The sequence below is a fragment of the Pyxicephalus adspersus genome, chromosome 7 (genome assembly GCF_032062135.1).
Source record: "Pyxicephalus adspersus chromosome 7, UCB_Pads_2.0, whole genome shotgun sequence".
NCBI classification, from domain to species: Eukaryota; Metazoa; Chordata; class Amphibia; order Anura; family Pyxicephalidae; genus Pyxicephalus; species Pyxicephalus adspersus.
In genome coordinates this window covers 56,771,422-56,788,099 of record NC_092864.1, presented here as the reverse complement: position 1 = coordinate 56,788,099, position 16,678 = coordinate 56,771,422, and the positions used below count along the sequence as shown (strand labels likewise).

Sequence of the window (16,678 nt, the reverse complement as noted above, 5' to 3'; positions counted from 1 at the left end):
AGGGGTTCAGGTTTTGTTTTCCAAACCATATCAACCATATCAAAGACTATTACACTAAAATATATATGGGGACAATATTCAAATTAGGACTTGTAAAGGTATCATGAGTCCAGAGAACAATTGGTCTCTAGATAAGCAATGATCAATCCGAAGAGACCAAAACCTTTGGAAACTGATAACAGCATCTTTTTATTAGTCAAAAACCAGGACATTTTATTTTTCACCTAGACAACCAAAGGGAGAGAAGATCTCCGGCTACCTTTTAAGTAGCCGAAAACAAAAACATCTAGATTGAATATTAGTGCATGGTCCTGGTTTTAAACTCAAGTTAGGATTTTATTTTAGGTGTTAGGTAAATAGTTAACGTTAAAGTTTAATTTTTTTTTTTTTAAGCTTGAAGTGTGTTTTGTTTCATGGAAGCAAGTCTGTCCCTGTTAAATGATCCTCCACCCAAGCAAAAATCGGCAATGGATGTTTAAGTTGTGGACACCAATGCTCTCATACTTTATGTAAAATTACAAAGTGTTTAAATGTTTTAGAATTATTTTAGTCTTTCACATTTTACAGTAAATAGCCATTGCCCAGATATAATAATTACTTTGGTAATTTCAAATAGGGCCCTATCTTTCTGTGCTTGCCTGCACTTTGTGCCTTTATTGTAATTGTAAAGCTGTTTGATGGAGCATTATGAGGATGCTCACCGCTACTGTACAATATGTTCCTGGTAGAGCCATTTCTTGCAATACTTTGCTGCTTTGCTAAATTCATTCTGAGACTCTACAGACTAGCAATGTTTTCTGGGCACTTTCAGAAATACACCACTCAGAGTAATATTAACCAAGCAGAAGAGTCATTAAACTATGTTATTAGAAATAACAGCAGGCTATAAGGGTCATTGTTAACTGACATTAACAATATTGCCTCCTCAGTTCAGAACTAAGAGCCCTTATCCTCTAATTAAGAAATTATACCCAAACAAAAAAATGTCATATATTCAAACAATGACACAATCGTCAGTGGGGAGAAAACCAAATGCATTTTCTATTCACCTGTAGGCATTATACTACATAACGAGGAATATACTGTAATAAAACCAGTAACATGGGAATTGGCTGCAGGAAAATATTAGAATGTCATAAACAGTGGTAATGTCTGATGCTTTACAGACTAAACTCATACACCAGTCAACCAGAAGGATCCTCTAATGTTTCTGTATTGTACTTAATAGATACATAATAAAACTCTGTAAAGCACAAAAATGTTATACAGATTGCAGTCACCTATAACATCCAATCAAATTTATGTTAACAGTAGTCGGGACAGTAAAATGTGAAAAATAAATGTTTTATTTTTGAGCCAATGCACTTTGCTAGACTAAACTAAACCAGTCTTAGAATGTGTTATGCTTCTCTTGTTAGGCAGACAGCAGAATAGACATCATATTTCTGGACAATATAGACCACTGGTAAGGAATTATATCAATAGTTACATACTTTTCCTGCTTTTTTAGCTTACCTAATGTTGTTATTATTATTATGATTAACTTGTACTTATATAGTGTTGATATATTATTCAGCACTTTACAAAGTCCATAGTAACTGTCCCTCAAAGGAGCTCACAATCTAATGTCCCTACCATAATCATTACCACAGGCTAAGGACAAATTTTTAAATTGGAGTGCCTAGAGGAAATCTTCTGAAACATGAGTAGAATATACAAGCGCCTTTCAGATAGTGTCCTTGCTGAGATTAGAACCTGGGACCTAGTGCTGCAAAGGCCAGAAGACTAGCCACTGAGCCAAAAGTTGGTCTTCATACTGGTGTTGGGTTGGATTGCACAGGTCCCATTACTCCAAAATAATTTCCCTCTCACTACAAGTCAATCATATATTTGGGGAAACACTTCTATCTTCTAAAGTGCACAAATAGTGAGTAAACAAGCACATTGTTGGACACTGACACTCTCAAAGTACGTTTTCTCTTAGGAGCATTTAAGCGTGGGCTTGTACACACAGTAGACTTTCATTGCCCGGTGATCATTCCTGATCATATTGGGTCAAAATCTAGCATTAGTACAGATGTCTAATAAGGTTGTTTATTAATCTTCTGTGTCAGATTATTGAACTACAGACAACTAATAACAGTTATTGTTTACTATCGGGGTAGACACAGCAGGAAACCTTTTACTTGCCTTCCTGCCTCTCCTCTCCATGGAACCAAGCAGGTGGCCTGTTTATAGCATTAGTTCATTTCAACTGGTGTAAAAAAAAATCACTAATGAAAACTCATCTCAAGATTACAATTATTAGGTACAAGGTTTAACGGTTTTCAATTTCTAATTTATATTTGGAAAATGCAAACTTTTGGTGTCCTTAAAGTGATGTCTGTAAATAGAAAGAGCAACACAACCTATATTTTGTCTTTAAACAAGAACACCATTTTTTGTAAACAACTGATCTGTTGCTTAAAACTATATTTTGAACTTTTTTGAGATAATAAAACTGAAAATGATGATTAGTTCCACTTGAAAGAAATGTTATTGCAGTTTTAAATAATGAATTACTATATGTCCTATTTCTATGCCACCACTGGCCTCTTAATTGTGTCATTTAATTTGTGGACTGGTAATCAAGGCTGTTTTTTGCATCAAGTGTTTTGATCCAGGGTCAAGGTTAGAAAGATTTACAGTGGGTTGAGCCAACATACACTATTTACTTTTTTCGTGCCTTATTTTATTTTTGTGTGGATAACAATTAGTGAGTCTAAATCGCTTCTGTAGTTCAACAAACAAGCATTTATTTTCTTTTTCTTTTGATATTGTAGGTTCCCCTTTTCAGTTAGACAGTGAGATGATTTTAAGTTTTCAATTTCCATCGTTTTTTAGTAATATTTATGTTGTCATCTAGCTTAAACCAAGGAAAGTGTAGGGCTATCATTAACAACATAACATCTAACTATGGGCGTGGAAGTGATCCTAAACATGGTTGCCCATTACCTACTTCATTACTTACTCCTACTACACTCACAGTGATGGCCATGTTTGCACACATCTCTTGTTCACTCTGTGATGAATCAGAAGTATCTGCAATTCATTGCTTTTACATTTTCCTGAATATTTATATGTACATAAGTGTATTGAAGCTTTTTTTAAAATATTTCCTTATGCAGATCTAAACAGCTAGAGAGGGCAATGCTTGCATAAATTTAACAGCTAGTTTTAGAAATGCCCCAAATTTGTTATGACGTGCATTAGTAAAATATGATACCCATGTCTGCATAACTTCACTGTGGGCTTGATTTATTAAAGCTTTCCAAGGCTGGAGAGGATACACTTTTCACAGTAAAGCTGGGTTATCCAGCAAACCTGGAATGGATTTCCTTAAAGTCATTTGCTATTTGTTAACCTCCCTAGTGTGACTACAGAATTTTACATGTAAAAAGCAGTAATCCCAAGTCACACTCGGGGTCCCTTTAAAATTAAAAAAAAGCCACTTACTTTGCTCCATTGGTGTCCCCCGTCGTCCTGCTGGTCCCCCCAGGTCCTGGGGACGTGCCCTTCCTCTTCGATCTTCAGCCTGAGAATGCAGAGACAATCTCCGTGGTTTCCCGGTGATGTCGGTGCATGCGTTGGTGCAGGCGGGAGGAGCGGCGAGAAATTCAAATAATTTTGTAATGAATTCAAAAAATAGCTGTATTATTGAGTCCAATACAAAGAAATCTTCATATAACATATATATAATTATATTATATATTATACATGCTACTGTACAATTATATTACATGTTTAACTATTTTTTTAACAGATTTTTGTGTTCTTTTTATTTAAAGTTAAAGTTATTTTAAATTAAATTTATTAAATATTGGACATATTTCGGTGAGTTATGCCTAAGAATTATAGTCTACAATGTAAAATAAATTTCCATGCAAACAAAATGTAACGCTTTTTGCATGGAAATAAGGAGATAATGAGAACGCTGGGGGGGGGTTAAGAAATGTTTTCAATCCTGGACCAGATCCATTCCAGGTTTGCTGGATCACCCAGCTTTACTGACAAAATTGTATCCTCTGCAGCCTTGGAGAGCTTTCATAAATCAGGCCCTGTATCTTCATTATGTACAAGGACAGTAAATCTGTGATGTAAGTGGACAGAGCTGCCCCAATGAACTACCTTTATCATAAATTGGGGACAGCAGTTTAGATGCCTGCTCAGACCTAGGAGTTGTCCTTCACCAGTCACCAATATACATATATAGATACAACAAATATACACTTACAGTTTGGATTCTTGCTCATTGGAAACACTGTAGCATTGGGATTGCGAACAATGTCCTGCCAATTTATGGTGTCTGCATGACATAGGAAGTCATTGCGGTCCAGATACACTCCACCATTCAGGATCTCTACAATGAGAGAACAAAACAAAGCAAATAAAACACAAGGAAACAAAAGACTTGCTGTTTGTGCACTTACATTGTTACTACACAATTGTATTCTCAGTGGTACATGTCACCCACATTTCCTGCAATACTGGCAAGCATTAAGTAACATGTCCAGTAAATCAAAATCTTCCTAAATCATAGAGAACTTGTAACCTTATGTCATGATCAGCTTTTATTCTGTGTTCAACCAACACATTTATACTTGTACATCTGTGTTCTAGTTTGTTCTTCCTAAAATGAATTCTTACATATTGACAGGAAGGAAGCAATTAATTAATGGATATAAAGAATGTCTAACATTTAAGCTTTTGCCAAGTCAGGACAATGAAGATAGCAGATTGTTTGCAGCACCTATTGAATTGGCACACAGTTTGCATTCTTTGCTAAGTTTGGTTATTTATGAAAAGTTCCTACATTTTTTTATTTTTCGTTTTAAACATGCATGGGAAATAATATGAATGTTTTGGTGCCAGAAAAGCTTTTAAAATCACAGTAATTAATAAAAAGTTCTGTACATGCTTTTGTCTTCATTGACATTAAGTGACACATCAGATATTGTTCCATAACTAGAGACAATGTTCAGACTTGATCTGTGCCCAGAGCTTTTGGAATAAATCACTGACAATGGAATTTGAGTTGTTGGTAAATTAACACTTTTTATACGTTTTGTATCTTGTATTATAAACATGAAGAAGATATAAAAAAACAATGAATATTTCCAAACATCATCACAATGCCTTAGATAGACTGCCTTATCTGATTATTTAACATAAATTAATATTACGTGCAACAAGCAAGTTTTGGGTGAGCAGTATTGAGATGAATAGTTTGCAACATTCTTACATCTGTCATGGGCTCCAGAGTTGCGACAATTGCAGCAATGCCTTCACCTCCGACCACACCTTAACAAAGATGTCACTCTTGCAGCTGGGTTTTGCCCTGATCAAATGTAGAGCATAGTGTGCACATTTTCATAAAATTACACTTTTTTTAAGTTTCATTTTTTTTAATTGACTGAGGGTTGTATTAATTTTAATATTTATAGGACACCAGTGAAAATCTCTTTAACTGTGCAACACTTGCCTTGGTATAAGAGACCTTCTGCCTTGCTGCCATATAGAAATGGCTAATAGAGTGCAAACTTTTGAACTTTGAAGAATTTGATACATTGAAACATTCTGCATAATGCATTTGCATAGAAAAGTTTTTTTGCATCTTTTTGACCATCTCTATTACCAAGCAAAGGTATTTGCATTATGCAACAATTAACTTCATACAAAATAAAGAAAAAGGGATGCCCTGAATATTTTCTATTTGTGTTTATTCAATGCCATCTCTTAGATGTTACAGTGCCCTATCCAGAAAGGTTAAATGCAGCATAGTAAGCCATGGGATATACTAATTGGTTAAAAAAAAACAAAAAAAAAAACATACTAGATGCTGAAATTGTACTACTTACGTCTCTTTCATGTATATCATATATATATATATATATATATATATATATATATATATTTGTGATTCCCATTATCTATTTTCTTTCTATGTGTTTATGCATTACCCCTAAATATTGTATTTCCTAATCCTAATGGTGGTGGTCTAACAACATATTTCTGTCTAGGCTTTCCTATCCTGGAGAAATAATTTAGATATGAATTTTGAAAGTAATTTTTGAAAAATATGAATAAAAAAAACATCAAATACTCATGCAGCTTAGAGAACCAACCTTTTTTGAATTGTGGAACATCAAGAACTGATAATCTAGAGATTCACATACACATGACACATTGATGAATTTTTTTCACAGCCTAAAGAAAGGTAACATTGTGTTTGTGCACCAAGACAATAAAAAGTATTTGTATGTGCAGTCTAACTTGGATGTTGGCTGTTTTGTATGTAGTAAATTGAGCTTTACTGACAGCACTTATAAGGTAGAGACCCACAGAAAGTGTAGACAAGTACCTGGCTCCAGTTTCAAATCCAAGCTCATAGGACAGGTTCCTGTGTGTGGAAGCCAGGTGCTCATCTGTGCAGCAGCTGAGATTGTTTTAGGGTTCAATGAACCCAGCAGCATCAGTTCTGCTCTACTGGCCCTGAGTCAACTTAGCTGAAAGCAAAGGGAAACAGAAGCACCGTAGAACACCTATGTATGCATAGGTGAAAATATAATAAAACCTAGTTTGTTGTCTAGATCAAATTTTGTAAGGGCTTTTTTAAAGCCATTTTTATTAAACTTTTATATTTGTCCCTGAAAGTTATTACAAATACTAATATGATGGGCTATATGCCAACCAGCTTATGGAGAAAGGGAAAAAGGACACTTGACACACCTCTGCCATGGTGCCAGCTGGGGTGGAAATAAGAGCTATGAGTGTAACTTAGATGTGGCAGAGAAAAGTTAGGTCAACTACAGGGCAGGGTTGTGCTGTCTAATAGAGCTGTGTAATCCTTAGAACTGGATGAATGTTTATAAAAACCATTGGCAAGTAAAATAGCTGACATAGCTAATTACTTTTACTAATTAACATTTCTTAAGATTTTAGATGTAAAAAAGCGAAACAGATGAAAAAAATATGGTCTCTACCTTATTACAGCTGCCTGTAATGTCTGATTGGTGGTTGAATGGGAATTCCTTCATCTAGTACTATCTTCCCCATTGAAACATTGGTATATTTAATGCCTGTTCAGCATACTGCGCAGCTTCACTTTAACTTGGCAAGCAAATGAACTCTTGCTAACCTACAATTTACATGTCCACAAAGTACTCCTAACAAAACATGAAGCAAAATCCATTAACAGTTAACAGACTGCGTTGCTATTTGCAAACGTAGAAATGAATTGGAATGAGCTGCACACGCAGGACTGTAAACATTTTATTAACCTATATAGATTTTATATTCCACACTTGTCTCATAAAATATAAAACAGTGACAAAGAACACAAAATAACTTCAAATATGCTCCGAATGCCTCTCTAAACATGACATTAATGGCAAATTGCAGTTAATATTTAATACATAGACTCTGAATCAATTTGACTGCTAAAATCCTCTCTCATCAGTCAGCATTATATAAAACAAGTGGTTAAAATCCCTCTTCGCTCCAATAAACAGTTTTATATTTAATCAAGTGTATTAATATTCCAATAGCTACAAAGCCATATTACTTTGGTTGTAAGGTAAATTAAAACTGCTGTAGCTAAATATTAATAATAAAAAATCAGGTTATTTTTTATTACATAGCATATCACGCATAAGCTGTTTTCTAGTCTGATTGTGTATTAATTTAATCAGGGATCCCCACCAATTCTAAGAAACATATGAAAGGGAATGCTAATACTTTTCCATTGTAAAGAAGATTATAGCCCATAAATTATTAGAAGTCTCATCTGTCACTGAGTTTATTACAGATTACTGACTGTAGATCTATCTGTTGATTGACGTCATCTACCACTTCACTACTGCCTGCTGGGGAATACTTTTAGAAGAACGATACAGAAAGTGGTATTAAAGAGTAATAGGCTCACTGGGATTGTAAAGTTAATTTGCTGTAATTCACTAATGAATCAGGATTTTATTTCACAAAATGAAAAGTGTATCGTGATTGGTGGCTTTTCGCCACTGCATTCATATTACACTATTTTTATGTTGCTTGTAATCAGATTTAAAGGGTATCAAAATATTATTTCATTAGACAGGAAAGAAAACTAAACCAAAATCACTTTTGGATACGTCTATGTGTTGTCCAATCTTTATGCAAAGCATGCCACCAATGACACTACTAAGGAGCCTGAGCCAATAGAAGTGTGTAAATAGTGAGAGATATATATGGTATATTACCATAAGTGGACAGAAAAAGACTGGATAAAAGGTAGCCATGCAATAATAAGGTTCAGCCTCAACATTTTGGCCTTTTGTGTTGTGGAATTTTGTTTGATTTTAAAAATATTATTTTCCCTGAGCTTCTAAATACAGGTAGTCCTCGGGTTACATACAAGATAGGGACTGTAGGTTTGTTCTTGAGTTGAATTTGTATGTAAGTCGAAACAGGTACATTATTTTAATAAATGCAATCAGGTCAAATGTTTGTCTCAACATATTAACCTCCCTGGCGGTCTGATTATGTCCGTATTTTTATGTCAAAGAGGTACATTGTTTTGCGTGGAAATGTGTTGTTTATTATTTTAGGTCTGTAATTCATAGGAATAACTCCCGAATATGATAAATTTGAAACACAAATTATAAATTAAAATATAATAAATACTTATAAATAATAATTATAAAGTATAATGTATTTAATAATTAAAAAAAAAAAATTAATTTTTTAAAATTTGTCCAAACAAGGGTACAATAATCGATAAACTTTTGGATTTATTATTTGGATTTATTTTTATAACTTTTTTTTACTGTGATCTGCTTTAAAATTTCCCACCCAGCCACGCCTGCCCAGCGTACTGATGCTTCACACATCACATCAAGGATGTGATTGAAAAGCCGGCCGGGGATCACTGAGGATGCCACTGGATCGAGGGGAGCAGGTACAAGTTTTTTTTTTCCTACCCTGAGTGTGGCTCAGGGTTACCACTCTTGACACATAAAATTTACACCAAACCACACTTGGGATCACCGTCAGGGCGGTTAATAGGCAGTGTGGTGTCATTTACTGTATAAAATCCTCACTGTGAGCTAATCACAAACAAAGCAAAAACAAAATAAGCTTTTTGGAGCCTAGACTTTCATTAACTTCTGGAGCAAGCTGTGCTTTGATATGCAAAAAGAAACAGATCAGCTCAGCTCTTAAGATCACCCACAACCTCAGCAGCGCTTAGCAAACAGTCCCTCCCCCCTCCAAGCCTCCCTTCTGCACACGAGGGAGCAGGGAAGCCCAGTTCGTATCTAGGAGTCGTCCCTATGTCCTTAACTCGGGGACTACCTGTAAGCCAGTAATGGTCTCTGCACTGGTGCTTGAGATAAGGTCTTTTAAATACTAGAATACTAGCCACAGGGGCCAGGAATGTTGTAAGTTACAGATTTTCCTGTAAAAAGTGTCATTGCTATATATCTTAGTTAAATAGTAAATCTTCTTTCTCAACCAGGGTTCCGAGGAATCCTAGGGTTCTTCTAGAGATTGCTAGGGGTTCTGTGAGCAATGAACAATTTGTGCCTCTCAGGTAGGTTTAAGTGACACCAATGATCTTTTTGTCCATCTGTAAGAGTGACACTCCAGCAAGGTAAGATGTATCCTACCCACTGATCATCACATTGTATGCTATGTAGTTCCATACACTAAAAGCTGTGGCTGTATTTATAGAAATGGTTTCCTAAATACAAGAACTTTTTCCCCATATAAAAAGGATTAGAAAGGTTGGATTATAATATGAATATTCTACAATGTTGTTGACTATTAAGTTTTTTTTTTTAATCTTACCAATCCCTGACTAATTGAATACTCATGATTCTACTATTCAGCTCATTCATCTCTGCAACCTCTTTGCTGACCTTTCTTGCTCTAATTTACCTGGGTCCACCTTCATGACCCAACCATGGCAGCCCCAGAGAGGAAGGTATGGAAATATGCTCCTTTTAAAGTATTGGGTTTCCAAGTAAAAAATAAACTGGAAAATCAATCACTTAATTTAACAAGTGACCTTTATGCCTGCTACTTCTTGGAATCAATATGTTTATTACCTAGGGTTCATGAATAAGATGGAGTGTATCCAACCAGATGTCTTAAAGCTTTATCCAACTAATGCCCTGTTTATGACATCCTTTGCTTCTAGATAAATCTGCAAGTTTAAAATTTAAATAAATCATTTACAAATTTGCTGGTATTAATAAAAAAGCCCCCTTAGTTTCCCATAATACAAATTATTTAATTTTATGACCGGTTGGATCCTAATGGGTATTTTGTGTTCTGCAATCCTTCTTGTCACAATAGATCCAAACCCAGTTAGTGAGACCTTATAGAAACTTGCACACATTAATTTAGATCTGTAGATTTTATTAAGAAAATACCTGGTGATCTGTGAAAGTCTTTATCCAGACCCTGCCTCTTATTGAGTAACAAATGACTTCCAATTGTACTCTTACATAGTCACACTGATGCTATTGGAGTCTATAAGCAGCCGTGGTGACACACAAGCGTGGTCCTCCATTGTCGCCTATAATAAAGCAGTCCACTTAATATTTCATGCAACAGACAGCAGACTAGGATTTAATAAGTGTGAAGTATATTTAAAAGACAAAAACAAAAATATAATTTTAGAAGTGTGATAGCATGCTATTTATGATTAATGAAACTGTAGTGTACCAACACATGTAGCCATATTGCCTGGATTATGCCAATGCAGTGGTAATGACTTAGATAGTACTAAAGCCAAGAAGAACTTGGACAATTTCAATGGGAAGCAATGACTGGCCCGTAGAAGTGTGAGGCTGCAGCCCTAGGTCCTTGTTGAAAAAGGAAGACATATTTTAGGGGTACTACTTTTAAAACAGTTCTGTTTGAATATACTGCAATCATGCTGAAATAAATTGGCTCATTGCCGATCAGAACCCATTTAACTCTCAATCACATAACTTCAATAACAAATTGCAGTTTCTTCTGACCAATGTCTTAGACATCACTGAAAAAACCTTGTCTACTAGTTGGAAATAACATGGTATTCACCTCTGCATGGTAATAAGCTGACTTGAGGTTCCTCAATTATTGCAAGCGATGTCCACATAATGAATGCTAGAGGTGTGCTGGTGATAGCCTAAAAACTAGCAGTGCAATATTATATTATCTTCATGGATGAATGCAAAGGCAGAGAAAAGAGCAAACATAGAGTAAATATAGCAACCAATCAGATTTTATTTTATTGAATCACTGAATCACTTTCAGAACACTGAAAGAACAATTTTAATAGGCAGTTGCAAGATACTGCAACATTCCTTTACATTTGCCTAATATTAAGCTCAGGTATAAAAGGTAACAATACATTTTCCATTGTGGGAAAAAAAACTGTGCTCGTGGATTGCTAAAAGATGAAGTGGAATATGATTCTCAAATATGTAGAGATCCTCATGCATGTCTTTAGAAGTAGATAATGCAGGCAGCAACACTTACACTAGGTACTGGTTAACCAGCCGTAACCTTAAGACCCCCTGAACACCAACCTGCTGAGATACAGTGGGCTATTCATGACCAGTCAGCCTTTGAACCTTCTTCATTTCTCTGCACTGCTGATTTTCGAGAAGCCAGGCTGTGCAGATCTGAAATGTCAGGTTTGTATTAGGAGAGGACAGGGAGGGCAGCATGCTGAAATAATCAAAATGAGGGATTTAACCTTCTATATTTCAGCTCAGTGACCACACTGCAAAGCGCATGGAAGCGGAAGCCGCATTTCAAGGTATTAGAAGCTTCAAACCCAGCTGAAAATTTGAAGCTAGAATTACGTGGACCATTAGCTGGAAGGCAGTCGTAATGGGAGAAATATCTCAAGCGACATCTGGGTTTAGTGATATTTACACATCCGTATCCAGATCTCACAAAAAATGCTACAGATATGGAGATTTGTTTTTCAGTTTTGTTTTTTATCTGTCACATTCTGATAACATTAGGCTTGTGGAAAAGAGGAAGATGCTACAATGCTTCTACAGATCATATAAAAGGTATGAATTATTAGAAAAACGGAAAATAGAGCAACAATAGTGGGATATACCATTAGTAGTAAACTAATTTATATTATGTCCATACTAGCATAAAGTAGAATTTCAGCTGAAAAAATGTTTAGCATATTATTGAAAAATGTAACTCTCATGGCTCGCCATTAATCTAGTGTTGTCCCCAGCAGTTATTATTTTCTGCCAGGTTCAATAGCAACTTGTGTCATTCAACCCACTTCCCTGGAGCACAGATTGTCAAGGACCCAGAACAGGGGAAAAGATCATCATGTTGGCCTGTGATCCATGTAGTAACGTGGCAGTAGAGACTATTTATTGAAGGAGAAAGCAGTCCATGACTGCCCAGAACGCTCAAAGTACTGCTCAAAGTACTACCATAGTATGGTCCATTCACTGATGAAGAAAGGGAACCACCCGTGACATAATTGGACTGCCCGGGGAAAAAAATAAATATATTATATTTTGAGTCTTCTGTGTCAAAATTACTTCTGCTGTGTTTTCTTTGACTGTAGTGCATTGTAACGCACATCACATGCTGGGATGAACTGCAGCATAGGTGCATTTTTTATGTGTACTGATGTGCAATATACATTAAATGACATTAAAATCCAGCAGTACTGTGGTCAGCGGTTTGAATGAACTGAAAGTCTAAATGCACAAGGTTTAGTAATTATTTACTGACCATTTATTTGTAGTAAAAGGTATATGATTTACTGTGTGAATATGGGTTTCAAGAACAATGCTATTTATTCTTATCTAGTTAGTGCCAGTTTCTGGAGACAATTCAAAATCATTAGTGGCCATCCAATGGCTGAAGAGGATTGTCATCTAAGATGCCTGATATGGAGCCGTGGAAGATGGCACCTTCCAAACATGCAGTGATGACAGGTACTGGACCTGTCATCTCTGTAGGGCAGCTGCACGCAGGTAAGTCTGTGCCATAATCGGCAAGATTGCTGTGCATACACCCTGATTAATGCGGAAGCCCACCACCCACCAGCGAGTTAAGCTCGAGAAAAATATTGTAACAAAACAGAGAGAATTGTGAACCTGGTAATGGTAGCACACTTTTTGTTCTGTAATATTTCACTACTTCACAATAATGGCTGATAAACACCCCACTGTGATTCAAACTATCTATATGTTTATGTTGTAAAGTGCTATCTAATTGGTTTACAAGCAAGCAACAGATGGAAACCGGAATGTTGCCTTAGTGAACATCAGACACTCAGATGTGAAAGACAGGATCACTTTGTCACAATGTCCCTGAACAGGCCCATTTGACAAAGGCATGGAAAACAAAAGTCTGACTTTGAATTGTTCCCCTGCCAGGGGAGCAAAGAAATACATTGAGGTAAACAGCAGTGTCTTAATTCCTGCAGAGAAGATGGAAATTCTGCTTTCATGGTCTTCCTTGCCAAGGATGAAATAGAACAGAAAATAATGAACTGCAACAGAGCAAGTGTCAGCTTGATATTAATAGGGGACTCCATTAATACAGACAAGGAAGGAGACCGATTGCAGAAGTCAGGGCATAGCCCCTTGATTTAAATATATATACAGATGATTGTATGTGACCTTGACAGTGTTACAAGCTGCTGTGGAAGTTCATACAGAACATGATAAATTAACCCTATGTTTAGTATTGCTGCATACTGTAACATGATTCATTTATAATGTTACAACAAAAAAAATCACATCACTGTATCTGACATTACTGCCTGCTGCACTGAGATGCTTAATCTAAAAATACTCAAGGCTTTATTAGCATAGACCAGTGCTTCTCACCCAGGGTTCAGTGGAATCCTAGGGTTTCTGTGAAGTTGATTGGGATTCCTTGAGCAATGCACATTGAGCCATTTTAAGGGTACTCCCATGTTAAAAAGGTCGACAAAGGCTGGCATGGCCTATTCACTTGATGATGCCCTGCACCACACAGCATGTGTTCTTGTGGATAGAGGAGCACTGCATTAGACGGCCTATTCAAAATCAATAGGCTGCAACAAATGTCAAGGCAGAAGATTGGAAGGCTGCAGATAACCACATAGCATGCAATGCAGGTGCATTATGGTGTTTTGGGGTTACCACAACAAGTTCTGCTCGGGCCCAGAACAAATATAAGGAAGACTGAAATATTTTACACACCTGTAGATTCATAAATGTTCAATAGAGAACCTGGTGCACAGGTGTTCACTTTAAGGTCTTTATAAATGGTAAGGGGCTCTCTTTGCATCTGGAGGTAGATGGGTTTACGCTCTGCACACAAAAGCCTTCTTCATAGTAAAAGTTGTGAAAATCTCTCAGGAGTTTTAGCAGTTATAATCCATCTAGTTATTTACGTTTTTTAACATCATGAATTAACCAGAGAGTATCAGACTTTCTTGGGGAATACCAAAGAAAGGGTGTACAAAGTCCTATAGTTGTTTTTCTTTATAAAGCAGTCATAGAATAGAAACTTGTTCTTCCTTCTAGGATGCTGTAGAGAAGGACCCTTGCTGACTGTGTGAAATGAATAATTTACTCTATCTTTAATATAGTGGTTTATCTGCAAACAGAACTCCCCCTCCCCCCTTTTAATACTTGTAAATTGACCAGCGTATGGTGAGTAGTATAATATAAAGATGAATTACAATCATTAGGAAGCCTCATACCACTAAGGCATTGTCCCATTATTATGAAGTTGGGCCTGTCACCTGTACCATCTGCCAGTACTTGTTCTGTGGCCCCCCAGGGTAGTCACACAGCAGAGCTCCACTGAGTGTGTCAATGGGACATGGATAGACACGATCCGTCTATGTTCCCACCATCTGGGCTTCTTCTTCCCAGGGCTTTAAATGGTACACTGGAAATTCTGGGGGATGTTTGTTGGGGCAGTGAAAACAAATTCTTAGCACGTTGCAGCCTCTAAAACAGCTGCTGTATGGCAGGCGCGATCCATCCAACCAGCACAAAAAATGCATGCATGCAAGAGCTTACTATCTATTGCTAGCCGGAGGCATAAAGAAAAAAGTACCATCTCCATAGTTCAACAGAGCTGTGTGCTACACACTAGACTTTAAATTCTTCTTTTCTTCAATAATTCTCATAATAAACAACTCTTTTCAAACTATTTTCCCAGATGTTATTGTAAATCTTGATGACCCTCTCTGATGCGTCATCCTTCATTTGGGATTGCTACGGAAGCGACAGAGAACACTTTATCTAGTGGTAAGCTGGATTTAATTACAAATAGCTTTGATTTACCTTTATTACACCAGAAAATTTGGTCTCATTTATCATTTGGGCTTAATGCAGATTACTGAATCTATAACTAGATTTTAGCTGTAAATCGCTAATGGTTTTGCAAACTATATCGTGTTCCTCTAGAGGAATCCAAATGGGATCCAAACAATGAGCAGATAAAACTACTGCATTGCTGCATGCTATGGTTTGACGACAATAGAGAGATCCCTAACTTTAAGGGAAACCTACCAAACCATAAAAGTTTCTGACATTTGTAAAAGATGTACCACTTTGTTAGGATAATTTAGGAAAATGTACTTTGTCCTGGCTAAGGGATACAAATTTCTATATGCAGTAACATTTATGATTTATTAACATTCATAACAGCTGAAAAAAAGTTTCACATAATCAACATAATATTATTACCAAGTCAGGCAGCCCATGAATCTGTATAAAAAATATGTATTCCTGATTAAAGTCACCATGGTATTAAAAAAAAAAAAAACAGGGATTTTTGGCTACATGTCTGTGAAGGTTCTCATTAATTTAGGTCATTGTATAGTTGGTAGTAGTTAGTCACATTCAACTGGACTGGTTCTTGTAATGATTGGGATAGATTTTTGGGTTGAGTTTTGAATAGGCTGAAGCAGATTTAACATTTGTGTCCAGTTATAATTTCAGTCTATGACTCCGTTGCAGAGACTTGTCCTAACCATGTGCGCCTGTGACTCTAATACAAGAAATCAGGGTTGTGGGCGTCACTAGGAAAGGAAGGCAAAAAATTCAATGTTAGAGTTTTTTACAAGTTAATGGAAATGATTAGTAGACCCTGTTACTCTATATTGAATGTTTATGATTTTAGTGGCTTCTTCTAACCTTGCAAATTTACTTACTATGGTTCAAATAAAAGGAAGGGATAACTATAATATTCTAAAAGATGGGACAAATGTTTATCCTATAAGTCTGCATAGGTTTCTTTATGTAGTAAAGAATGTCCTACTAATTTTGACCACAATTTGTAAGGTTCCCATGAGATTAAGCCTGAGACGCCATGTGTACCATGTCCATCAAAAATGTAGGCATAACATTAGCCACTGTACAGTCTTAATTTATTTCTTGTGTAGGTTCAAATTTATCCTACACATTACAAAGGTTTGTGTGCTGACTGTTTTATTAACAGCCTGTTATAAAAAGTTAAAAAAGAGCAGTGTTGTACTTATGGTTTTCCATATGCTAACTGGTCACTGGACACAATCCAAACAGGAGCTATAAAATTATGAGCACTGTATATTGTACTTATTTTTAAACGAGAAAGATAATATGTATCTTTAGGTTTTAAACAAGGACCAACA

At 36.1% G+C, this 16,678-nt stretch overlaps 1 protein-coding gene across 2 annotated transcripts in view; it reads right to left on the bottom strand.

The window, feature by feature from the left end:
- ERBB4 (erb-b2 receptor tyrosine kinase 4) overlaps positions 1-16,678 on the bottom strand; it is a 510,543-nt gene that overhangs the window by 159,736 nt on the left and 334,129 nt on the right. For both annotated transcript variants that reach the window (XM_072418550.1, XM_072418551.1), the window contains exon 4: positions 4,274-4,399. In XM_072418550.1, coding sequence (XP_072274651.1) covers positions 4,274-4,399 — 126 coding nt within the window. The remainder of the gene's footprint in view (positions 1-4,273; positions 4,400-16,678) is intronic.